Below are 27173 nucleotides of genomic sequence, written 5' to 3'. Positions count from 1 at the left end.
TTTGCCACCCACGTGCTGTCCACATGCTTCAGAACAGCCTAATCTGTGGTTGTGTTTTCTAATGATACTGAATGGGCAATCCAGCAACACGCATCCCAGGGGGCATTCATATCAGAAGAGCATCCTGCTACAGCCCTCCTGCTGCACAGATCACACGCTGCAGGGCTTTTCAAGGCTCTGCTTACAAATCAGCCCTGCTGCTCCAGACTGCCATCTGGAGAGCCACTGTGCCAAAGGGGACACCTACATTTGTCCCTCTCTTTCCCCTTTTCATTTCCTTTGCTTCCAGTTTGGCATTTCACACTGCTCAGAGCTGAGCAAAAGTATCTGCAAAGGATTAAAAGATATGGCAAAACTGAAGTTGGATGTTTCATTGCATGGTGTAAACGTTGGTAGTTATGGCACAAGCCTGTGGTGAGCCTTGCTCCCAGGCTGGTTTCCTTGGCTCTCCGAGGCAGGAGATGTCCTGAAGTGCAGGAACAGGGAGGGATGCAGGAAGACATGGAGCCCTTGAGGATGGTGGTTTGATCCTGGATTTTTATGATAGCTGTGTGTTTTCACATCTCTATGGAGGTGACTTTACCATCTCTGATGGGCCAGCCAGTTGGTGACTGATTAGTCCACAGCTGGCTTGTACGTAAATGCTTGAAAGGACACATTTGGGTTGATGCTCTTCAGAAACTCTTCCCTGCCGTGTGATTAATCGCATTTAAGTCCTGATCCAGCAAAGTATAGAGTCATGCCTGGAATAATGCACGCACGAACTGCCTCTTTGAAATTAGTAGGAGTGACTTGTGTCCTATTTAAATGTGTGGGTTCTGCTGGGCTGTGGGATGTGACCCCTCATCTGGCTTTTCTTATTGAGGGAGCAAGGAAGAGAAGGGATATTGAGGAGCACGCTTCCTCCACTAAAGCTGCAGGAGAAATTTCAGGGAGGAAGCTTTGTCTTTGTAGGTCAAACGCTGATCCCAGTGGGGTGGATGGGGAGTTGTGGCCTTGCTACCAGCGCTGCTTGGCAGTGTGATGGTACATCGCCTTTGCAGCTGGCCCATAGGAACATGTCCCCACACCTCAGCTTGCTTAGGGGCTGCTGATGTGTCCTGTCACCCTGCCCAGATGTCACCCTCTGCACTGGGAGGCTTTTGCTGTTACTGTCTGTGGATGCTGTGGGGAGGGGGGAAGCATCTGCTGAAAATGCATTGTGGATTAAAACCTGTCTCATTCCCAGCCCCTCAGATCTCCTTGCTTTGGCACAAGCACTGTGCCACAGAAAGGAGAGGGAGAGAAGTTCTGATAGGATGTAACAAATTATTTATAATTGTGGGGGAAAAAAAATAATCAGCCACCTCCTTTTATAGTCAAATAGTTGGAGCCACTTCTAATGTTGACATTTCCTAAATATTTTAAAATTTATCTATGCACATTTTCAAAACTATTATCCCTGAAACAATTCCTGTCTCTTTAATAGACTTTCTCTCTAATTTACTTTCAAGAGTGAGGGTACAGACCTATTTTCGACTGAAGTGACAAGAGCCTGCTTACTTGGTTACACAATGTGGGGCGTTAGCCTGCCAGAAATCTCTTGGAAAAGGAGCTGCAGCCTCCTAATAGGCTATTTTACTGTGAAAACAATGTTAAAAAGTATAATAAAGTATTAACAATATTAAAATAAAACAGTGTAGGCCTTAAATGAGCTACAAACTAGTTAAATCTATTCTATTCAATGTGAGCCTTCAGTGCTTTGCAGCTGATACCTCAGAGCTGGGATTTATCTAAAATGAAGGCACCAGGGACATGCAAGGGAAATGGTAATTATAATTTGCAAACATTAGGCTGACACTTTTTTTGTGTATGTGTGTATAAATTCTGACAGCTGTGATTTGTGCGGCATGCCAAATAGTGTTCCACCGAGTTGGGAGGGAGTCCCTTTCTGGCAGGCCGTCCTCAGAGCAGCAGCTCATTAAAACTTTGCAGAAGGAGAAGTTGCCGAAAACAGGAAGGCGTCAGAAGCATCTGAGGGACTTTTGGTACACGCTCGTTGAAAGGTGTTTGAGAAGAGAGCCTTGGGTCTGACAAACTGGAATTTTAGTACGCCTCTCCGTTCACAGTGGGGCAAAATAATTGGTCATCAGTGACTACTAATTTGGTTTAGTAGCCAGAGGCATTTTTTTTCTTCCCAGAAAATCAATGACAGCGCCGAGGTCTGTTCAACGTGATTCAGCTCAAGATGGGTCCTCATTTAGCTCTTGATGCTGCTTCCACTGGAGACAGCTATTTTGTTAAAATGAAATTAAAATCTATCTATAATACTTGGCTCTGAGAGCAGCACCCGTCAATGCCATGCTGCTCTTGAGGTTTCAAGGTTGTCAGTCTCCCCTCAAACTTACTTTCAAAGGTTTCTACAGCAGCGGGGAAAAAAGGTACCTGGCAAAAGTGGGTACAAAGGGCTTTGCTCTGGGAGGGTTTTCACACTGGCTTAAAGGATGCAATCAGTTGGATTGTGGAGTTGTAAATGGGTAAAAACTTGACTTGCGATCGCTTTGTTCTTGCATTACTCAACAACAAAAGGGCTCGTAATTAGAACAAACTTCAGCCCTTGGGTTTCCTGGTAGGCTCCAGCCAGTGCAGCAGTGTTCTTGCTGATGGTCAGTGTATGGTGGGAGTGCTGCTCCCAGGAGTTGGGTGTGTGTGCCCTAAACTCAATGGCAGCTCCACAGCAGTGGGCAATAGCAATGCAGTACGGGTGTTTGTGCAACAGAGAAATCATGCCATCAGTGTTCTTTTTATTGAAGCCGTGTTGCTCGGTCACCAAGTCATCCTGAAATTTTAACTGATTCTTGAGAGGTTGGTGGGCTTTGCATGGAAAGGATCTCTCTTTAGGGGTCTTTGGTGCACAGAGGAGACAGCATAGGGGGCATCACTTTTGTGTCTAGTCCATGCAGATCTCATGATGGAAGGTTTTGTCCTGAGGTGGTTCTGTCTGTGGTGTTCCCCTCCCTTCTCTGTGGCTGGGGCTCAGACAGCCAATCTGTCTCCCAGCAGCTCAGATCAGTCCCTTGCTGGGAACCAGTTTGGTCCCAGTGTCTTTGTGGAGCTCCTCAGCACAGCCAGCACAGATTATCTTCAGCAAATAAAGCACAGGCTGGAATCTGTGATTCAGCTCCAGGCTTTGGGGTTCCGCCAGTGCACGCAGCTCTGAGACATGAGTGCTCAGCTCCCTCTGCCCTGAAAGGGATTTACAGTACAGGAAAACTCTGATTACAGTTCCCTTGTACTGCTATATTGTCTCCCTTCCTCCCTTGTTACTGATGGGCTGGAGCTAGCAATCTATCTACCATTAATTTGTCTCTGTGTAGCCCAGCAGGAATCTGGGGCATGATTACAGCTCTGGCCCTTCTGCGAGCGCCGGCTCGGCCCTGCATCCCCTTGCAAACTGCCTGGATCTGCCTTGCCTTAATTGTTCCCCTTTGGCCAGTGGACCTGTCTGCTCTAACAAGGGCAACGAGGAGGGCCGAGGTAATTGAAGCACTTAGCCACACTCCCCAGCATTGCCTCCTGCAGCTAATTAGGAAAGAGGGCCGCTGGGCTCTTTGTTATTTCTTTTAATTGTTTGTGGGTTTTGCATAACAGTGAATGGCAGAAGAGGGGTATGCAGTTAGGGGTGAATTCTTGACTTTGAAATTTGTATAAAAGGTCACTTACAATTTGTTAACGCTTTCACAAAAATGAATTCAATTAGCAGCTCCAGAAGTCCCTGCGCACACGTGCATGCGTGTTTGCAAGAAGAGGGAAGGATGGAGAAACAAGCAGAGCACGAATGGAATGGCTCTTCATTTTCCTAGGAAGCTCATGGACTATACAGCAATGTTATAGGCCCCTTACAGTTTTATGCTCTTCTAAATAGGTCCTGGCAATAAACCCATGGAGAGGCCCAAAAGATCATTTTTAAATGATCTCCACTTGTCCTCGCTTTCCATTAACCACTGAAGAAAATAACAAGAGAAAAATTGGTAGAAAACACTTGGGGACCAATTTTTTTTGCAGTCTTTGCAAACTCTCATTGAAATAGTGGGTGTCTCACCTGCGTGGCAGCAGTGGGATCCATGCACTGAAGCACTGATTACTCTGAATTCTGGACTTTCTTTACAATCCTTGTAATTTGGACGAACACCAATATAAATTATTTCACTGTGGGCAGCCAATAAGGCAGTGGCTTCTTCCAAGTGTCAGAGGATCTGTTATTTTACTCAGAGGGCTCGTATGTACAGAACAGTAAAAAGAATAAAATCCATTGTAAACATGCACTTTAAAAGATTTATCAGATACTCATAGCTGTACTTAAGAGCACACATGGTTACAAGAACACCAATTTGCTTTACTATTCCCTCTCAGGCCAAGAGTGAGATGTATACTTGTAACAGTCCTGACTGCGCACAAGGAAACGTGTCTTGAAGCAAAGATACCAAACCAGCTCTGACCTATTAAATAACCAGCTTCACAAGCTGCAATCTGTGCACTAGCATTGATTTTGGGGGGTTGGAGATGCCCTGTGGCTGATCTAGTTGAAGGTTATTTAGATCTGTCTGCAGTAAATTTCTCTCTCCTGACTTGAAATTGCGTTGTTCTCCAAGAAACCCAGGTGGGACCTGGCTTTGAGGCAGAGCTGTTCCAGCAAACACAGGCCATCCTGATGGGCATTCCATTTGGAAGGAAATGATTCCCCCTGAAAGTCTCCTAAACACCATAATGTTGAGTGGAACAAATCGAAGGACCAGCTCTTCCCCTTGACCTCCTGTTTACACTCAAACCTCTCTGGTCAGGCCACTGCCTTTGCAGGGGGAAAGAAGTCCACAGGGGCAATGAGTGGCTTTAGTTCGTAAAAGTTTTTTTGTAAAAGCCAGCCCTATTGATAGGGAGGGACTGTATAGGAGTGTGAATTATTTCCTACTCAGCGTAATGCACTTAGCAATTAGGGATCGAAATCTTTGCTCTTCAGATCTTTTTTCCTAGCTCCCTTATGGCCAACCCTGACCTGCCTGTTTTCCTCTTCACCCTAAAGCCTGAAGGAATTCAGTTATTCACTGCAGCTGCAGGATGGCCAACATCTGTGTGGTGCACTCAGGGTCACTGCAGGCCTGTGTGCAGCAGTGGGCACACAGCAGAGCAACCCAGGCAGCAGTGAAAGCATGCACAGCAATGTGAGCACATCGCAGCCTGGAAGGTATCCAACGCAAAGAAATGACTCTTGAAATAGAAATTCTTATCTTAGCAATGTGAGAATGGTGGCAGACGCACAAAGTGTCTTCTGTGGTGGAGCTGGGTAGGATATGCAATTATCTGAACTGATGGGAGGCCTGTTTTATTATTTTTTTTTTTAACTTGGTTGCATTTTTTGGTCTCTTCAGCCTGACTTTCGGTCTCTATGTAATATTTTTATAATTTTTCTTTGTCAGTCCTCGGATGTTTTGTTTTTTTCCTCCATAAAACATTGGTTTGCCCCAGTGTGGGGGAGGCTCTGTGGCTTTACACATTATTTGTTCTTCTTCCAATTGACGGCAGATCAAGGGTTGCTATAATATTCATCTTCCTTGCCTGCCCACCTCTTCCTGATGGGTTCTTCATGGGAAAAATCTGGATAGCTGGACTTTTCTTTCTGCCTGCAGGGCTATACGTTAATGACCTGAAATGCTCTTTAAGTGTTTCAAAAAATAAATCTGCTAATGCATTTCGTGTGCCAGCGAGATGCTGGGAGTATTAAAGCAGCATTTGGGACAGCCTTCTAAACTTTGTTCTGGCTGCGTGCAAACAGCACGGGCATTTTGGGACGAAAGGCCACTTACAAAGCACAGGTATGAGCACTGAAACCTCTCTTCTTGGGGAAGGTGAAAGATAAGGACAGAGCAGCCAGGTATGCCAGGAAGCTGCAGGAATACCCAGTGTAACAGCTGAGCTGCTAAAGGCCACTGAGACAATTGTCAGCAGAGCATCAGGCCGCTGCAAATGATACGAAGGAAAGAGGAGGTACTGGGTAACTGATGCCTTTGGTTAGTTACGTCAATTTGGAGAGAGAGACTGCAGTGAAGAAATGCTTTGGAGGGATGAGTTTGCTGCAGAAACACAGTGAAAGCAGCTGGTGAAGAATAAAGACTGGTTGTAGAGAATGGGAGGCGGACTGGTAGGAGGAAAGAAGTTAGAAGGAAAATGGGATGTGAAATTCAGGAAAGGGACTGCTAAAGTGAAGGCGGGCAGTAGGGGGGACCCTGCTGGAGATGTGGGGATGACAGAGTGCCAGGGAAATCCTGCCAGCACACCCAAGGTCAGCCCAACCTACAGGCCAACTGCCAAGTGGATGGCAGCATGGCTCAGGCAGGGTTATGGCCATGCAGGGTTTGAGGGAGGTGCAGGTGTAGGATGGCAGAAAATCCTGTCTGCATGGTCCTTGTGTCCAGGAATGTGTGTAGGGATGTGGAAAGCAGAATTAGCAAACTTGCACTAAGAAATGAGAAGTAAAGAAAGGCTTTTCTCTAAAAGCAGCCCTGGAAATGCTGGGCTGTGTTCATGCTCAGAATGTACTCTGCACTGCTGTAACTTATCCCTGGCTCCTGGGGATAAAACTTGTGCTTGGGGTACCAACTGTGTGCTGGGATGTTTTGCCTTCAAACTCTATGTGTGACCTTGTGCAAATCAGTATAATTTAAAATCGGGCTGTGGAAAGCATCCCTATCTTTTATGTTGGCTTATGGTTCCAAAAATGATAGTTTAATACCCGCTAATTTCAATGCATGTAAGTTTCAATCAGGAAAGCTGGGGAGGGCTAAATATTTGCCTTGATATTTACTGGGGGTTTCCGAGTGCTGTATTGACACCAGTAAAGATCCTGCAGGTCTTCACAGCCCCTCTGTGTTTTTGGGTCCCCAGTGACAGCAGGACTCAATCCACTGAGCACCTTGCATCCTCCCTTTTGTGGAACACTACATGAAGAGGCTGGGAGTGAACACAGCTGCTATTAGCACAGTGCAGGAGGTTATTTTAAATGAAAGGACAGAGGACTTGAGTGCAGAACAGCAATCCTGTGCTGCAAATGCCTTATAGCTACACAACACGCCCCATGCTAAGAGCCTGCATTGATAGGACAGGCTCATCTCCTGGAGTATCACTATGGCTGTTTTCCTTGAAAGAAGATCTGTAGCTGTTTTTGCAGCTGGAAAGCAGGCTGGGGCAGGTGGAACTGGATGCATTTGCACTGCAGCACGGCTGTTACTCCAGTGCCTGCACCCAGTGGGCATATGCTCTTGCAAATCGTGGCTTCCACGAGGCGGCTCTTGTAGAGATCAGAAGCTGGAGTGTGAATCAGAGGAGCCTGGCTGGAGGTTGCCCCGTGGGGCGAGCCGGGACCCCACTGCATCCTCGTTACTGCTGACCTTGGCACGAGTGCTGCCTGCTGATGGATCAGCTATGGAGCTGGACAAGCCCTTGGGGAACCGCTGCATTATCTATTATCGTCCCATCAGTGCCTCCCCTGACCCCTCCCAGCTTCGAATGCCACAGGCATCAGGGAGGGAATAAATCTTTGTCTGATACCGAGAGAGAGAGGGAGCGAGAGCAGGAAAAAGGAGAGATGAAAAATGTCCTTTTTATGACTCTCACAACAAAGCTGCCACATGATTCGTAGCAAACATTTCTCTGGGAAGAGGGAGGGAGAGAATGGGGGGAATCAGCAAAAAAGCAGAGCTGCTTCTCTCCCCTGGAAGGTGCCCACAGGGAATTAATAGAGAGGGGGCATGGGTGACCTTTGAAGGTAAATATCCTGTGCAAGGAAACGGGCCCCAGAGCCTCAGAAAGCTCTCACCGATGCCTGTGAGGTGCCTGGTGAGATGCTCCGTGCAGCACACATCCACCAGAACGGAAAGCAGAAAGTGATCTGTGCTAGAGGGAGCAGCAGGGCCAGGGTGTGATTAATAAGGCACTAATAGCAACCCCAGCATTTATCTCGGCTTGTTTCCGTGCAGGATGATTCAGGAGGGCTTGTACTCATGAGCCTGGGGACGGCTCCTGACCTTGGTGTCTTTGGGACACTTGGGTACCTTCAGCAGTGCTCGCTCCTCGGCTGCACCATCTGTGCTGTGCCTTGGGCAGGGGGACATCACACACTGTTCTCAGTGGGAAAACTTTGGAGGTCTTTACCCAAGTGGATGTTATTAAAGGCAAGCAAGAGCTTGGTGAGATGGAAAGGGGCTGCCTGCTACTGATGTCTCCCTTTTTGCCCCTAGACAAGCGTGTACCTTAACAGCAAGCACATTCCCAATTGGCAGCAATAAGAAACAGAGTTATACAGAGCTTGGAGTCCGAAAGCAGGAGAGCACAGACAGCCAGTAGATTTTTAGCAGGGAGGGTCTTGCTGAAACAGATCTGTGGTGACTGGGAGACCCGAGCTGGGAGTGCTCACCCACATGGGTGTCTTTAACTTGTCGGTCATGAAAAGGGAGTTAAATTCCCCACTTTTACCCAAATGGCTGTAACAGCTCCTTGGTGATGCTGGTAATTTGATTTTGTCTATAACGTGCTTTTAAAGTTAGGGGATAAATACAATCAGCCTGCATAAAAGGTAGCTATTAAGGAGCAGACAAGTTGCACGATAATAACTTTAAATTAAAAGCCCTTTCTCACTACTTCTGTGGTTGTGGGGTCTGCAGATTTTCCTTAAAACTTTTGGAACGTGCCTAGACTTCTTACAGGCAGCCATTTAACCTCCGTTTATGAAGAAATAAAGCAAAATTGATGTTGATTTTGGTCTACATTGGGGGATACTTTTGCAACATAAAAGCCCTTTTGCCTGCAATTTGCAGAGCAGCCCTGTCACATTGGTGAGGGCTGATACTGATAAAGATAAAGCTTTATAGCTGGGGCATTTGCAGCTAACAGCAAGCTAATGCTGCATTTTCATTTTGATGCAATTAATGTTAATGTCTGCTACGAAAATTGTCATTAAATACCATTTTAAAATCCATTCAATTTGCATATGCAAAGCCCATTTACTATCATGTAAAATACACAGTGCAGTTCATCATGTCTTTTCTCTAGAATTTGTTGCTGTTATTTTGCTGGTAGTGATTATTATCCAGCTCTTAAAATGAAACCTAATGTCTAGTCCAGACCTGCACAGAGCAAGAGAAGTCTGTGCTCCAGTAGAATCGGGGCTGCTTTGGAGACCCTTTTTGGGGGTTTTAGTATTTGTCTGCACTGGAATTGAACAGGCTTTTCCAGAGCACCCTGTGTACTGCAGCCCCTTTGTGCTGCTGTAGAGGACAGGTGTCTGGGGGTCAGGCTGAGCAGGGTGCTTGTTTTCCCCCACAGAACCCCTGTTCACAACTGCTCCTGAGAAATCAGCACAGTGGATAATCAGGAATTGGAGTCTGAGCGACTTGTCAAATGGGTCACTTTTTCCACTTCTAAGTGCTGGGTGGTGATCTAGCAAGTATGAGAGAGTGGGATAAAGAATCTGAACTCATCCTTAATTGCACAAGAGTATTTCAACCAGTGTGAGCAGGTAGAAATGCTGCTGCTCTGCCTCAGCATCACTTGCTGACCAGGGAAGCATTATTCTGGCTTACAGCTCTCTGCTCCTTTAAGTCAGAGGATTGACATATAACATTTTAAAGGTTTCCAAGCTTGTATTAAGAGGTGAACTGGGGATGTGTTGTGGCATGCAGACCAGATTTAGGCAGGTGACTGTGAAGGATGGAACCAGGCAGCAAGGCCTGCAAGTAACGCTATGACTCCATCACAGCATGTCTGGTCTTGGGTCACTTCTCTCTTGGGGACTGAGCTGGCTGAGATGTGAGAGTGTTGCAAATATGAAGGAAGGAAGGGATAACGTCATTCTGAGAAGGGCCCTGAGCTTTCCTCCTTACCGTGCTGGGATGCCATAGGTCCTGTCTGCAGGTACATGAGGAGGAGATCTCCTAAAGCGGCTGTATTCGTCGTCTTTGCACCGAATGTCCTTGGCCTTGTAGTACGAGTTGAACTCCCGGGCTGTGGTATACCCAGCCTTCAGAGCACCACGGTTCATGGTGATGAAGTCTCGGGGCATATTCTGAGTTAAATTCTTCCTAGGCTTTATTGTGTTCCAGTGGCCTATTGCTGGAAATGAAAGGAAATGTGAGGCAAAGAGAAAAAGGTGATGGTAACTTTTATCTGGGGAGACAGGACTGTGCAAGGTTTGTGTGCCATGTCTGAGGGCCTCAGCAAGTTTGATTTCACAGGGTAATCCCTGAGAGCACACAGTAGCAGTCCTCTTGAGTTACAAAGTGGCCATATATATGTTGCACTCTTGCAGTTGCCATACCCTTCTCTGCTTGGGGTTTGTGTGATCCAATAGATATTTCCAAGGTGATTTACCAATGGCCAAGAAATTTGGGTAATATTAATGGAAGTGGGTGAATGTTGTTTTTTCAGCCCCAGCTTTCTGAGAAGTAATGAGGAGCATTGGGAAGGAGAGCCCCTGTTAGCATTAGGACTTGTATATTTTAGTAGCATTGCCATACCTTCAGGGACTCCTCCATCTGTCCTTTCGATGTACAGCCCGTATGAAAAATCCAAGCCTGGCAGTGTATAGCAGTTTCTCAGAGGCTTTCCCAGTTCTGCCTGTGGAAGAATGAGGATAAAGAAGAATAAAAACCTTGCTTGATGAGCTGCACCCTCTGAAAACAAAATCATGTATAGAACATGGCCATGAGCGCCTGCAGAGGCTCTGACTGCTCTCGGCACCAGATGGATCCCACTGCCCAGACCCAAGCACAAAGGAGATCTCATAGCTGTGAGGCTTCCTCAGGCCTGGAGCCTGTGGGATGCTGAATTTGGCACAGATTCACAACTGAGTTATAAGGTGATCCAGCCATGCTGGAAATCGTGGCCTTGACAATATATATGATTTTAATGTAATTGTTTGACTAATTTCTCCTTTGGCCAGGGTGCCCAGCCATGGTGGGCAGATAGATTTTTTTTTATTATTATTATTTATTTTTTATTGTTTAATTTATTTGTTTTTTTCAGCAGCTGACCTTAAATTTCCTTCAAAGTATTTCACTTCCAAGTTGTTCGCTCTCCATAAACTCTCCCAAATGCAATCACACTGCCACTCCTGCCTGGGAATAATCAAGGCGCAAGGCATGTTGCGGTGGGATAAGGGCGATGAAGGAGGGGGAGCAGAGCTTGGGATTTATAGCACAGAAAAGGAGAGAACTTGAGCTCAATAATCTCATTTCTATTTAGTTTCAAAATGAACTCTTACCCAGCCCATGTGTATCCCAGCCTGGTGTTGTCTGTGGGATTAACTGACCTCCCTTCACCCCTTTGTCCCAGCCCTCCCATCTCCATGGTGAAGTCACTGCAGGATGTGTGTGTCTTGAAACCTTATTGCTGCTTGAAAGAGAGGCCATGGAGAAGGGAAGGGTGAGAGCAGTCGGGCTGTGTGTGTTCCTGCTGGGGAGAGGGAGCAGAGCGAGGCATTCAGCTCCTTGCAGCCCTGAGGCACGGGGTGGGTGCCTTGGGATGGGTTATTTTCCATGGGAAGCCTGTTGAGGAAGATAGGTTTGTAGGTGTTGGGGCAAATGGCAATGTTGAAATACTGCTCTGTGGCTGAGATCTCTGTCTGCAAAGCCACATAGCAGGGCTTCAGGTACAGCTGGGCATTGGCTTCCCAGGTCTGGGAGGGGAATCCTGCACCCTGGGGCCATTAAATCCAACCACTCATGGCACTGTGGAACTGATGTGATATCCCTGTGATTCCCAGCAGTACAATCTCACCAGAAAATGAATTTTCTGGACTTACTAAGATCCTTTGGTAAACTCCAGCAGCCTATTGCCCTCTGCAAGGCTATGGATCCTTCGATGCGAGCAAACACGAGCAATGAGCTACTTGAAAGCAACCAACTCAGCTACCTGCTCAAACCTGTGCATAACATGGCTGCTTTTTCCCCACTGCCTCCTGCAGACCTCTGGCAGAGGAAGGGACCATTCCTTGCAGATGTGTGCAGCGATGGCAGCAAGAGGGCTTTTAGCACTGCTGCCATTGAAATATCGCACGGCGGTGCTAAACCATATGTGCACGCTGGGTGTGAGTCAGGGAGCTCACGCAAAACGCATAAACTGGTGCCAGGAGTGATAAAGGAGCTTTCAGTGTTGATCTATTTCTCTGGTATTTACAGGCATTCATACGGCAGCTATTTTTAGGGGGAGTTGTCACTGATCTTGCAGGGAAATTGAACAGCGTTGTTCAGATGCACGAGGAAAGGCTTTACCCAGGGCTCACGTTCTGATCCTGGGTCAGCTGAGCGAGGCCAAGAATCTGCTGCTGGGGGGAAGGTGTGGCAGGTGGGAGGAAATTGCTGAGAAGCTGCAGGAAAGGAGAGGCAAAGTGGCTTCCAGACCTCGGAATGCACAACTCTGTAGAACAGAAGAAATTCCCTTTTGCAGAGCGCGTGATGTTACCTCAAAATGCGCGTGTGCTGCTGCTTCTTACGATCAGGTGGCAGTTTACAGTCGCTTTGCACTGAATAAATAAAGTTGAAGGTGCTGGATAATTAATTAAAAAAAAAAATCTGGTCCAATATGTTGAACAGGGAGAGAATCGGCGGCTCTGAAGGAAACCAATGGGCTCAGAGGACTCTGGCTGCATGCCAAGGGTTTTACCCACAAAAGCAAAGAAGGGGAAGGATGTAGCAGGAATGAATCCTGCTGAGTGTAATCAAAGATTAGCCTTTCTCATTCATAAATCAGCAAAACGCTGTTGCAACCTCACGGGCTGGTTTCCTTTGCTTGTCCTCGGGCGATGTAGGTGTGCTGTGCCATGAGCTGTGGTGGGAGAGAGCCAAAGTTGGTGCAGAAGGTCCTTTTTTCCTCCCCAGCTCCAGCACTGCTTTCTGTGTTCGGGTTTAGACTGTCACAAAGCTGCTTGGCTGGAATACAGATCTGTCTGACAGCTGTGCCCATCAGCAGACAACTTCATTAAACCTCATTAAGATGTCATTTCTCTGCCTTATTTCCCACCTCTTGGCTCTAATTAAAACCGTCTCTCTCTGCATCCCAGGCGGTCCTAATTTTCTCTGGGTACCTTCTGCAAGTTTTCTCCCTTTATGACCTCAGTGAGGAAAATCAGGCATCTTAAACACTGTTTATCTAGCCCGTTCACAAACACAACTTCAGGCTTTTTCCTGAAACACTCCCAGTGCATCCTGCAGAGACCGCCTCTTTCCAGGCCTGCAAGAAATGTGTGCTGAGGCTCTGCTTTCTAAAACTCTCTTTAAGGGCTCAGCTAATGCATCCCTTCCCCCTGAGCAGGGTGATTCTAGTTTTTGAACCAGGGGTGTGTGTTCTGTGCTTGGAGGACGCTGCTCCAAGCAGTGCAGTGCTGGAGCTGTGTGGTCAGTGAGATGCCCTGGTTGGCTGCAGTGCTGGGAGTACTGAACTCCCTTGCTCTTCCCAGGTAGGTTCCCATTCATGCAGCCCTGGATTTGGGTTTGAGTGTCTGATGGTGTTGGAAAATGTTTGATGCAAAGCAAAAGCTGGGCTTGGAAGCGGTTCTGTGTGTGAAAAGAGCTGGGTGAGCCGCAAAAGAGCAGAGAAGTAAAGGAACTTGCAGGCTTGCTGTAAACCTCATTTATGTTCCATCTCCTGGCATTTATGATCCATCAACACACATTGCATTAATTTGCTAAAGATGGCTGAGATAGAGAGGGGTGAGGCACCTGCCTGTGTGCAGAGGGATACGATGAGAGATGGAGGCCTTTTAATCCATGCATCTCCTGCAGCCCTTTGGGAGGGGATGCTGGGCAGATTCACAGATCCCCTCTTCTCCAGCTCAGCAGGGGTGCCCCATCCCCTCCCCATCAGCTCCGTCCTGCCGATGGATGCCTGCAAACCCGCTGCATTTCCAACCCGGCAGGCCCTGCTTCCTTTCCTACCTTCTGTTCCACTTTTCATTACACCCCCTTGTACAGTAAAGCCTCCTGTCACGCTGCCATTACTATTATTATTGCAGATTTACTGCACTTGCAGAGTGAAGTGATGGCAGTGACAAGGCCCAGCATTTTTCCCTCCTTCCCCCCGCGACAGCTTGAAATCAAGCCCTTCATTTGCATTTACATGATCTTGCTGTGCAGCTTATGAGATCGGGAGATTTATTTGCTACTTAGCTTGATGTTTGATTACACTCTAAGAAGGCAGTGAGCTACAAAGTGCAGGGATACATCAGAACTGAGCTACTGAAAGCCTCTGGGGGACAGTAACTCAACATCAGGTTTAGGTAGATGAGAAAGGGAATGTTCAGTGTTTTGAGAAAGGCAAATTTGATCAGCTTTTTTTTTTTTTTTTTTTTTTAAAGGTGAAAAACTTATTTTTCCATCTCTCACAAAAATGGTTGGGAAAACAAGAATAGTATTAAAATGCACGTGAAAATCTGGATGTGTTGATGCAGAAGAAGTGCAAGCAGGGCTGGTGGCTGCTGGGCTGCGTGCTGCTAAGTGCTGTTAACTTCCCCTCCCAGGAAGATTATTAATAATAAGTTGGCACTTATCTTTGAAGATTCTCATAAGCATTAAAGGTCAAAGACGAAGGAAGTTTTGCTTGATGAAGGACCACAAAATCTGGCCCTGATTTATTAAACTTCAGAATGTGCCACCAAGTGATGATCCTGCTGTAACAGCTGGGGAAACTGAGGCAGGGAATGAACGTGTCTGTGACTAATGGCAAAGGGAGTGGGGGTTGGATGGGGGAAATCAGGAGTGTGGCCGTGTTCAGGCTGAGACAACACTGGGTTGTGAGCCTTCCAGAGCACAGGAAGATGGCTGAGCAAGAAGCTCTCATGGAGTCCAGCAAGAAAACGCTTGTTGGTCTGACATATGCAGCTGGACTCCTGACACTCAAACCCTCCAGACAGGGCAGGCATGCTGCTAACCCAGCTACACATGGTTTTTGAGCAGCCTACACTGACGTGCTCCTGACTGATCCGCCTCAGGTGTGAATTTCAGAACTGCCCTCCCCTCTGGAAGCGATGTTTTGCACGAGGCTGGCTGCAGGAGGTTGTGTGAACAGTGGGACACAGGTGTCCCCTCACTGGGTCAGCCACAGCTGCACACACAGGCTGCAGGGGGCACTTTTACCCCGGGGGCTTTCCCTACACAAGCTCAGCTTGCCCCCTCCCCTCTGTTCTACACTCAAGGGCAGGACCTGCTGCAGCAGGGTGGAATCACTGATAACCAAAGATCCCCGGCACAGAATTATATGTCTGTAGAAAGACACCTCTGTCTGGTACTGTAGCTTTGCTTGCAAACTTTGTACTTATGCTATTACAATTAATCATTTAGAACTTAAGAAAGAGTATACCCCATTACATAAAAGACTCCAGCAGTGATCTTTATCCAACTTGTAAAATGGGCAGACTTGATGCGACTGAATAATTTTCCTCTCATCTGCACAAAATCATGAATGCAAGTCATACTTGGAGCCTGAAGTGAACACTGTGAGACCAGCCTATAATTACCAAAATAGAAAAAAAGAACAGCGTTTTCTAATGAATGACAAGCCACTAGGTGGAAATCTAATTTGGTCTAATTAAGCAGCCTTTGTGAGGATTTGTCTTTAGATGAAAAGAGGGAGCCAAAGAGATCTAAATGCAAATGAACTCTATCGTTTTGGTTTTAAAGGGCCAGGCAGATATGAAAGTATTTGCCTATGTAAGACTTTCATTTGTTTTCATGGGCTCATTCACCTTCCAGGTTTCCCTTGAAAAATATTTTGTGCCCCCACGTTCCTGGGCTCTGGATACTGGTTGCTGTTCATTGAGTTAAAACACAATATGCTGTTTGAAAGGTAATTTTTGAACTGTAGAGCACTGCAAATATTAAGTCTTGATTTCTCTGCAACAGAGCTGCATCTTTCAGCTGTTTGCAAATGATTGTGGACAAAAACATTCTTTGCTGGGGAGCCAGATCTAAGATCTACCACTTTTGCTGCAAGGCTCTGTATAACTCAGGGGGCACCTGCAGGACCCTAAGCTCTTCCTCAGAGTCTCTGTGTCGGTACAAATCAGTCCAGCACTGATAAATCACCTCCACCTCACCCCACTGTGCTGCTTCTTCCAACAGTCCCAGTGCTGGGAGCTGGCAGCCTGAGTATGGCCCAAAGGCTGAGAGTCACAGAGGGGTTTGACTGTAATTGAGATGCAAATATTGGAAATTATCTTCTCCTGCTCTGTTAAATCTGCTTCTGAGTTAAAGATAAGTTTGTGTCTATGTAAGGTTTCATGCCAGTACTGAAGGTCAAAGAAGCCTCCGTGTTTCTGGAGTGGGTGTCCAGCCATGATGAAGCAGTGCATGCTATTCATAAAACAAAGCTGTAGGCAGGAAGGAGATGTTATTTAGGATAAATGAAGATGTGTGCAGCTCATGGTTGCTGCTAACCTGAGGTCTGACCTGCACCTCATCCCCAGAGCTACAGCCATCACCCATCTCCGGTGTGAGGAATGAGCACGGGACGGATGTGGGGGAAGTGGCAGAGATGTTTGGGGCAGGGAAGGTTCTGCCCCACTGGGAATTCTGACACCAAATTCAGCTGCAGAACGCTGTTGCTCAGCTCCTGTTGGCTTCAGAGGGAGCACTGTAGTTTACCTGCGAGCGGGATTTGGTTTGGTTGGTGGCTGAGACAACATTCTATAAATGTTAAAGAGATGGGATGGAATGTTAAATGGAAAAAAAAAAAAATTCCCTTAGAGCAGTTACGACCTTTTCTCTGTGCTTCATCCTAAGTAATATCTTTTCTATAAGCCTCCCCATCTGTTACTCCGAGAAAAATCTCTTTATGTTCTCAGGGCCAGATGTTGTTTGAGTTTATGTGCAGGACAGCTCAACTCAATGAAGCTGCTTTTTATGCCATGTAACTTGCTGGTGTCTCCTTCAGCTCCATACAGGTAGTTTTAATTTCCTCCTACCAAATTTCTTTGGGTCCCTATAGAAAATATTAGGCAAAGATCTGCCAGCATGGCATCCATATACTCACAGTGACATTTAAGGAGTTGAATGCAAATGAGAATGTGGCTCTGTGTGTTTTTGAGCAGACCGAATATGGCCGTATTCCCGATACAGCAAAACAGTTTCTTGGTGGCATAGGTCTGATTTCAGGGCCAAATTCAACCCTCACTCAAATGAGATGCTGGCTGCCCTCATCTTGCAGCACAATTTGCCTGAAGTCAGTACAGCTGTGGTTCCTCCCAGGACAAGGCATTCAATATCTTGGACTAGCAGACAACTTGCTAACTTTGGGCAAGTTTTTGGTTTAAGAATCTCCCTGCCTTCACTCAAGGAGAAGCTCTAATCTCTGATCACAGATGCAGGAACTTTGTACCTTCAGTCACTTCACATACAGAATAATCTCCATTTTCATTAGAGAATAGGTAAAAGTTTTTGCTGCTTAAAAAAAAAAAAAAGATGCTGTTTCTTTAATGTAATAAAATCTCAGCAGGACAGAATGTCTTTACTAGACTATCCCCCACTATTCCCATAAGAAATCAAATATAATCCTATTTAAGAAGCTTTAAATAATTTTGAGCTTCCATATTGACTTATTAAAATGCAGCTTAAAAAACGCCTTCCTTGCAATCCCTTTACAAGGGTCAGGGATATAAAATTTGAAGAAATACGATTAGTAGATCAGTTGGAAAGATATCTGCAGCAGCTCCTGGTTTTATTCCTTAAAGTGCCCTTCTAGGAGGAAAGGTGATTCTGTCACACAGTGGCACCACCTCCCTGGGGGGCTGAGACCCTGACTTCCTAGCTGTACCTCCTGCCCCTCCACCCAAAGCATTTCATGGGTTTTTCTTAAACCTGAAGAGCTCTTGCATGGAGGATTGAAGAGTTTGTGTCCTCATAGCGCAGCAAAATAGAGGCTGATCAGGCTCAAGGTGCAGAGGAAGCCAGTTGTGCTTTTTCCCATCCGTTTGTTGGTGCCAAAGACCAAGTGATGGTAATACAGATGCAAATATGTCACGGAGGAAAGGGACACTGCAGAGCTATTGTGAGCATGAGCTCACGTTGGCCCACATTGCTTTCTTTTTACTGCCTGGAAACTGTTAGGGAGGAAGAGCTCCTATAAGCTTCCAGATTTTGGAGTGGGACGATCCCTTTTCACTTTCTGAATGTGCTCTATGTGCTCATTTCTATGTGCTCACATCCAGGCCTGTTGACTTGGGAAGAACTGGAGCCGTAACCAAGAGTGCTAGAAAAATTAGCTGAAAGTCTCTAAGCAGAGAAAATTGAGTCAGTTACATGTCCTGAGCTTCAGCTCTGCACATCTCCTGGGATTAGCAGGGTTGTGTGGATGTAAATGATGAGACAATTTGACCCCCGCTCTTGAAGTATATTAAATACAATGAAGATCCAAATTGTGCTGTCAGTTAGACAGAACTCCTATTAAGCACAGAGGGGCTTGTGCTACTGCAAAAATCTGCCCAAGTCATTTGCTCTGTCCTACAGCAAAATGTATTCAACATGCTGAAATTAAACCGCAAAACCTAGTGAGCAAAATCACACCCTGCCCATTACACTTACAGCCAGTTACTGTGAAATCCTAATGTGTCAGGCTCTTTCTCTGGGAAATAAGGTAGCTAATAACTTTACTCCTGCCTAAGGCTGGACTTTGGTCAAGGCTGTCAAGGCTTCTATGATTTTCACGTGTTTCTGAAAAAATACCCATGATTTTGACACGCTGGGGCTTGTGTGAGCAAGCAGGGAGCTGTAATAGCTGAACTTCCCCAGGAGCTGCAGTGCTCAACCTTGGGCTCTCAGCAAGATGAACACCAAAGCGGCCCCAGGCCCGTGAGTGCCTCAGTGTCTGCAGCTCCCAATGAAGTCAATGGCAGTCAAGTGTGATTGACTGCTGGTAGGATCCTGCCCTGAATTTTCTCTTGTGGCAGAAAAAGAAGCAGTGACACCAAAGGCAAGACCGACCAGCAAATGCTGGTGAGAGCCTGAGTCCCCCAAGGAGTTGTCAGGGCAGGAAAAATCTCAAGACTTCCTAATTTTCTACATTTATGACAATTGTGGAACTAGGCTGAAGCAGCACTGGGAACTTGCTGCTGATGGTTAAAGAGCTATTATTGCCCATGAGCTAATTGCTAAAGGCAGCAGAAATATGGCAAAAGATATTTGCCTTACAAATTCATGCTCATCTTTGATCCCTGCATTTTTATGAAATTCCTTTTAATCCTATATCTGAGTCCCTCACCTCTTTCTCCACCAAGTCTTCTACCTGCAATCTCAGTCCTGCTCTGTGCTACTGTTCCCCTCAGTCCTGTCCATTTCCAATAGCCTGGAATGAGAGGGCTCAGACGTGGCTCAGGGGATGCACACAAACAGCCCGATTGCTTGCAGGGGGGCTTCTTTAGTGAGGCAAGAAAGGGTTGGCTCTAAAACCCCACTTCATAATCGCATCATATTTGATGAATCAGACATTTTATGTGCTTGAGCATTCACTGTGTTCCCTTCGTACTCAGCCATTGCAGAGGGATCCTGCTCGGCTGGAGTTCTGACCCATATTTTCCCGGCTGCAGTCCAAATTGGGTTGCTAAAAGGTAAAGGAAAAAATCTGTCTCATCACATCTCTCCCAACCCCTGTTCAGCTGCTGTGGTATTTTCCTTCATTATGCTGCTGCCTCAGACTGTAAACCTCTCTAATTTCCTACATCGCAGCTATTTATTTAAATGCTAACTCGCATTATGAAGTGATAATCCACAAGCGCAGGAGATAATTTATGAAGCATTTAAATTAAGAGGAGCAGCTAATTGGGAGCATGTGTCTTATAAGCCTTGCTAACACCAGAAAACTACAAATTAGGGAGAAAATGGAAGATATTTTTATCTTGCTTTTTTCTTTTGTAACGCACTGAGGAAAAATATTACCATACATCACACAACACTGCTGCTCACAGAAGTCCTCTCTTCTTTTCTGTTGTTCTCCTCATGGCCAGTGTAACACACAGTGCTCTCGTTTCCTCATTATAACACCAAATAATCTTTGCTCTCACAGAAGGTGCAACAAGGTGGGGTTTTCTGTTTCCAAATGAAGCGGAATAAATTTTCCAGGGAAGGTCCCCTTCTCAGCTACACGTGTTAATTTAAAAGAGCAAAGACTCCCTTGTTATATCGGGATGCTAAAACGCACTTAATTTAGGACTGCATCACCCTGTAAGAGCTTTATGGGCTTTTGTTGAAATGAGAATGAACGTAAATGGCTGCTAATAGGGGAAAAGCCAACGTGTGATGGCCACAGGGCTGCAGAGAATGTATTTGGGATGCTCTGTGCAGGTTTTGGTGCCAAACTGACAAGCTTGGATTTCATCAAAGCTTAGTGCTTGAGTCAGAAAGACAAATTCTAACCTGGATGCAAATACCAGTAGCCCGTAATACGTGATTCCCAGGGTTACAGCTGTGTGATGGAGATTGCTCAGGAAATGCTGCTGGGATGGGTGATGAACGAACACTTGGGAGGAGGGGGAAGGCAGTAACCATCCCCTCCTGGAGGCTCACGGCCATCCACAGTCCCTGGTTTTGCTCTTCGACGCTGCTGCCTCAAGGGGTGAGTTGCAATACTTTGTTTTGCAATAGGAAATGGCCTCTTCCTGCCAGCGTAATTCCACTTTGGCTGCTTTTTGGGCTGCTGGATCTGCAGAATTGCTGGGACTTTCTCTCAGAGGAGAGAGAGTTTGTCAGTGCTCCCCCAGGAGCATCGCAGGCACCCAGATTGTTGTGCCAATGCAGTTAGGAAAGAACTGAGGTGTTTAGAAAGCTGACAGCAAGGACTGCCTTAATGTACCGCTCTCTTCCCTTCTTCAGCTACAACTTAAGAGTAGTTTCCAGCACAGTTGTGTGAGATGTTTAGTTAGGATCCTCCTTTATAGGCAGCCAGTTCTTGTGGGTCCCTAGAGTGGTTACTTGAGACAGATTTGCTGTTAGAGTACAACACGGTGCACATCTCCTGCCTCACTGGGTGCTGCAAGCTGCAGGGAGGGCTGTGTGAAAGGATGCTCTGGAAGCATGTGGGAATTGAACCTCACACGTGTGCTCTGTTCGTAGAAAATACCCTGCCTTAGTATTTGCATTTGTGTTTCTGCACTTACAAATCTCCCTTTACATACATCCTGTCAAAAGCAGTCAGCAAACAGGCTCTGGCATTATTGGAGCTGCTCCTCGATTGGAAGGAAACCATAAATCTGAAACTTCAATCATATCTTTATGATCATTCAGCAAACAGAGATGGAGGATTTATTCAACATGGGATAGCAAAGGGGAAACTGCAGGGGGTTATTGCAGGAGATATTGGTTTAGCTAAGGCAGAACTGCTCCCTCGGGCCTCTCTATGGACGAGCCAATGAACAATGGCACCAATGACAATAACAAGGCAATTATGGGGAAGAGGGTGAGGAGGGGGTAATGCTTTGTTAAAGATATAGGTAAGATTCCAGCATGGTGTCTCTTTTGTGTGCTTTCAAAACTAAAGGATGGTGTGTCTGCCTGGGGTGGTCTTATTAGGAGCTGCTGATCCTAAAAACACAGGGAGTGCTTAAAAGAGCTTCTAGCTTGTGTGTGATTGTGCTGCTTTTAGGAGTTTATGAAGATTTCCTCCCTCATTAAATAGGGCTGGCAATAGGGTTCCCTAATCCATCCTACACCCCAGGGCAGGAGGTAAGTACCAAAACCTCTGCTGGCAGAGGTTTGTCTCTCTGGCCACAGCTGATGTTGGGCTTTCTGCATTTAGGACGTACTCTTGTTCCTGGGAGGGAGCCCAGGGCACTTCCCTCTGCTGGGGGATGCTCAGACTGTTACCCCAGGCCGGTAATGCTGCTGTGCCATGGTGCTGCTGCCCTAATGCGCAGCGATGCTGGGGTCAGCAGTGGGCACAGGCAACAAAGTTGTCCGAGTGCAAGATGGGAACACAAGGTACACAAAGATGTTCAAAGGAGAGCTGGATCCTGCTGCTGCCACCAACAGACTGGCACAAAATCCGCACCTTTTCAGTGTGCGTTCGAGACAAATGCCTCTTTTTAAAAAGATGCAGTGGTGCAAAAGCGGGAACTGAGCGATCCATCGCCACCTGTCCTGCCTCCCCTCCCCTTCCTCTGGTAATTTTTCCTCCTCCTCTTCCCTTGCGAGCCCCAAAGCAGTTTGTTTTTGCCTGTGGAAGGAAGCTTGAAATATTGCATGGGGGGTACAGGCGGCGGTCCCCGCGGCCCTGCCCCTGATGGCATGAATGCAGACATAAAATAACCCAGTGCCATCAGTAACCTGTCGCCAAAGCTCCACTACGAGGTGAGAGTTTTCCTCCCTGCCGTGGCTGTTAGCTGCAATGTATTTCTCCCTGCACTAAGCACCGTCTTTCCCAGGGCTGCATTACAATGATTTATAAACCCCATTTCTGTGGAAAACTAATAGATCAAAGTGAGGAGAAGGAAAAGGAGACATGAGCAGCTGGAAGATATTGAGGCATGAAACAAAAACAGAAATGAAAAACTAGTTTGTGGCACTAGTGAGTAGTTCTGTGCTGCACTTGCGTTATTGGAAAATAATAGAGGGAATCCGTATTTTAATTCCTTTTTTAAGAGCCATTCAAGTAATCTGAAAAGCTCTTCCTAGAGCCAGCTTAGCTTTTGTATTTTTGTGCATCTCTTGCAGAACTAAACACTTTTTTGTTGTTGTTGTCGTTGTTGTTTAGTCCTTCTGTGCACGTTCTCATGCTATTTTAAACTTTCCATGGTTTGAGCATCATTTGGATTTTCTAAGATGTCAACAGAAAGCCCTGCATTGGGAACAGATGCTTGGCTGGACATTGGCCTGGGACGTGTTTGTCCTGAGCTGGCTGTCACAAAGGGACAGTGAGCTGCTCTGCCTTGGCTTTGGTTTCCTCTGCTGCACAGTGGGGATAAACAGATGAGATTTCTGGTGTAATTCTCAGCTTCAGTCAACTTATATCCTGAGTGAATTGAGCCAGGAGTACAGACCGATGCTCATCTTCATTTTACAATGATTAATGCATTAGTGTTTGTAAGAGCTTTGGAGATAGGAAGCTAATTGGGCTTTTGTGTGTGTTCTGCTTGTCTGGTTCAGCCACCAGCCATCCCTAACTTCAAACATAGGCAACAGTGAGGAATTATTATCAAAACAACCACAATCCTTAGTACTTGGGCAGCACTCATACATTCAGAGTGCTGCACAAGCCTTAAATCTACAATCTCAGTGCACGGCACACATGTAAGTGCAAATGTTATGTATGGCAGGTGAAATGCACTGAATGGGACAAACAGCAGATTTGGTGGAAAACAGATGTGTGGTGGGACTGCAAGGGCTTTATAAAGATTTTACAGAGCCGTGAGATGGAAGCTGCTGGATTACCCCTAGGTATGTTCAAAACTTGTCTGAGGTTTGCAGGTTTCCATTCTAAGCATTTTCTCTCTGTTTTTCAGTATTTGTTTTGTTTTGTTTTTTGTCTTAAGTTTTCACTCTCCCTGGCAATTTTCTGTTGCCAGTGAATGCTGCACTGCCATGTTAACTTCAGGCTGACTGCTTTACCTTGGTTCCTGATTTCTGTTGCATCCTTTGGAGTTGATAAGGCAGTGCTCCTGGGGGAAAGCAGGTGCAGGGATATGTTCACAGACATCTATAATTGATATTTCTCACAGATGACATGGGAAGCAAGCACGTACTGAATGTGCTGGTGCGACTGCTCTGCACGAGGAAATGCTGCACTTAGTCACATGCTGGAGCAGTGTGGGCAGTGAAGCTACCAATAGGTGAGCAACACACTGCTGTTGGCAGGAGCAACACCTGCTGATTGTATCTGCATGAGATGACCAACACCTCACAGCTGAGCTTGACTTGAGGCTGAAGGCTCTGATCGTTAAGAGATGAGTGAATGAAAAAGGGAATATTGCTCACAACCTGCGCGATGCAATTTTAACACCCTCCTCAAAAGCACTTGGAACCAGATGTCATTGCAAGGCATTTACTCCCTTCCTTTTGGTGCTGGTCGTGTGGCTGGTGCCTGGCACAGTGATGCAGCAGGCAGATGCAGAAGCCCTGTTATTTTCACTGCATGGATCCTAGTGCAGCTGTCTCTTCTGTACACCTCGCACTGGTAGCTGCAAACTGCATTCTCTGCTACAGGAGGCAGAAGAAGCTGTCCATGCTCTAACAGCTATCTGGAAATGATGACAACATCTTTCTTCTGCCTCCCCATGGCCTCACCACTCTTTGCTCTTCTTCATTTCCTTTCTGCAGAGAGAGCTCGTGGGATGAAAGACAGCCAGGAAGGTAGGGAGAGCTGAGCGTGGACTAAGAACTGCCAGAGGAATATGAGAGGAGAATTTTGCCCTATAAGTTTTAATAAGGTGGTGGGTTAAGAGAAATGCAGCTAGGGAGAAAAATGGGGAATGTTCTCTCTCCAAATGGGCACTGCTTCAGTTTGTAAAAGCACCAGGGATTCCCCATGTGGCTTAATTTATTATTTTCCCACTCGTTAAATGCCAAAACAATAAAGCAAAATCTATTGTTAGCTTTAAAATGCAGATGATTTGCATACGGCTGTGATCGTCCTACTGCTGCCTTCATTTAAACTCAGTAAGCCGAGGTACCTTTAAAAATTATGGCTTGTTTTACATTTAATATACTGAACTATGTTAACATAATAGTAAGGGGCTGACTTCACAGCTTAATTGCTGATCATGGAGGAGGCTGGGTAGCGTCAGCTTTAGCCTGGCGGTGCGGTAGGGCTGTCCAACAGCACAGCAAAAAGGGGCTGAGCTGCTCTCCTCCTTGGCGTGATGCCCTCCTGAGATCACCAGGAAAACCAGAGCCATTTCTGCACTGCTCTTGGTTTGCTTCTGCTGGAAGGCGTTCAGGGCCCAGGCAATGCAAACAGGATGTAACTGCACCCAAACAAAGTCCTTGTTGGGAAATCAGTGAGATTTTATTATTTTTCCCCATTCAGTAAAATTTTGTAGAGGTGAATGAATGTCCTGTTTAGTGGCAGAGCTGAGCATGTGCGTCACTTCCCAGCCACAGGGTCTGCAAGGTTGCTGTAGAGAGCCTGTGTGGTTCTAGTGATGTTATTACACCCCCTTGCATTTTTTCCTTCCTTGTTTGACCCTTGCTCGTGTCAGACTGAGCAGAGACTGCGCAGGGACTGGGAAAGGGAACCAGCTCCACGGAGGCTGCTAATTCCTGCCTGAATTCAGAGACCCTGTGGCAGTAGGGCTGGCAAGGCACAAAGCCTACGAGCTGCTGTGTGGGAAGGGGGCATGGAGCTGTATCCTCTGCACCTTCTGGATTTGTATGAGTCTCCAGGTCAGCATGCGATGGCAGAGCACCACCTTCCAGGAGGGAGCTGCTGCAGATGGCTGACCTTCCTGTCTGCTACACCCAAATAAAAATTCATTAAGGACTAAATGCTACCCCAAGGTGTTTCCGTGATAAGCAGCATTTATGGGCTTCTCAGGAGCTGAAGAGCTACCCAAGCATTACCAGCCATTCACATCCGTGTGTGTCTCTGACTTCTGTGCGTAGCTCCAATTTGGGAGTTCTGGACTCCTTAAAAATTTTGCCTTTGTTCCTCGAATAAAAAGCGTGCAGATTGACAGAGATGTACACCGAGTCCTAGCATTCTGATTTGAAAGAGCAAAGTTATAGGCCCCTGAAAATTGAGGTTTATAATAGAAGCACTGGCAAACCCTTAACTGCAGAGAAGCTACCAGGCGTTGCAACAATAATTGGGAAGGGAGGGAAAAAAAATCGCACTGTGTTTTTCAGTGCTTAGCTAAGAAATACAACAAGAGAGTTTATTGCTTGCAAAACACAGCTGCACTGCCTCAAATTGGATGGAAAAACGAACCCTGATAATTTATTACACCCCTAAAGTCACAAGAATGTACCCATAAATTACTTTTTTGGAGGGGGAGGGAAGTGGTACCACTGTAGTCCGTTCTGCACAACCTACTTATTAGTATCATAATTTATTATTATTATGCCCTGCTGCAAATAGAGAGGCAGATAAAACTCAAATCTATTAAAACAACCGCTCCACTTTCTCTGAGCCACTGAGGGACACCATTCCAAAGGAAATGAGATAAATTACAAAGACGAATGGAGGAGTCTTGCATTGCAGCACACAGCTTGTATATATGCAAGAGCAGGAGGATAATTCAAGGAAAAAAGAATCGTGTTAAATTTCACCATTCAGGATTCAACACAGAGGGACTAGAATAACATCAAGCGGTCAATTAAATATTTGTAATGTATTGATCTTTTTTCTTTCAGAAGATCCTATATGTTCACTCTGAATACCTGAATGTGTAAGTCTGAAATAACTGCCCTGCATCTATTCCAAATAATACTTGAGTCAACACGTATTTAAAAATAATTTTTATCCAGCTGCTTTGAGGAAGTGGATACCGACTGAGAAGTCTGAAAATGCTATCATTGGGATATAGCTATCCTTGTGGTAATGGCTAATTGCAAGGCTGAAGGGAATTTAAGGTTGGTGGGAGAAACTGCTTTGAGATCCCAGAAGGACAGTTTGTGGTACTGATAGGAATGGGAGGGTGGTTGGACTAGATGATCTTGCAGGTCGTTTCCAACCTTGTGATTCTGTGACAAAGTGGCAGAACCAAAGATGAAGTTATAAAGCTCTCCACGTGCTTCAGATAATGGGTTTCAGAGAAGCCAGTAGGAGTTTTGTGTTATTCTTCCCTCTCTTCATTTCCTACTGGGGTATTTAGCTGGACCAGCAGTTCTTAATGGCGCGTTCCTCCTCCTGGCTACATGGGTGCATTAGCAGAAACAATAATAGTACTGGGAGGCTATTGAGATTGAGCTCATTGCTTTTTTCAGGACAGATTGCTGTTGGGCTCTAACAAAGATGTTTGGTGCTTTTGGTCACAGTCATGAGGGTGTAGCAGACCCCTGATTCTGGATTTGGGAGTGACAGCTGCCATCTTTAAGGGGAGACCTAGCAGTAATCTTCCTGCATAGCCAATTTGCTTTTCAGTTCTGTCTTTAGAAAAACACAATGATGCATATGCAATAAAAATTCACATTGAACTTTTCTAAGTATTGTAAGAGCTGCGGATGTTCGGG

The 27173-nt window shown here is 46.1% G+C and overlaps 1 protein-coding gene across 1 annotated transcript in view; it reads right to left on the bottom strand.

Moving 5' to 3' along the window:
* The window catches only part of CFAP77 (cilia and flagella associated protein 77), a 51763-nt gene that overhangs the window by 10522 nt on the left and 14068 nt on the right, over positions 1 to 27173 (bottom strand). The window contains exons 2-3 of the mRNA XM_042830948.1: positions 10545 to 10644; positions 9912 to 10140 (exon numbers count right to left, since the gene is read on the bottom strand). Coding sequence (XP_042686882.1) covers positions 9912 to 10140; positions 10545 to 10644 — 329 coding nt within the window. The remainder of the gene's footprint in view (positions 1 to 9911; positions 10141 to 10544; positions 10645 to 27173) is intronic.

The sequence above is a fragment of the Centrocercus urophasianus genome, unplaced genomic scaffold (genome assembly GCF_019232065.1).
Source record: "Centrocercus urophasianus isolate 14NV4802_14NV808 unplaced genomic scaffold, USGS_Curo_1.0 seq_34, whole genome shotgun sequence".
Lineage (NCBI taxonomy): Eukaryota > Metazoa > Chordata > Aves > Galliformes > Phasianidae > Centrocercus > Centrocercus urophasianus.
Note: the sequence above shows the minus strand (reverse complement) of the source record. Positions and strands in the feature narration are given on the sequence as shown.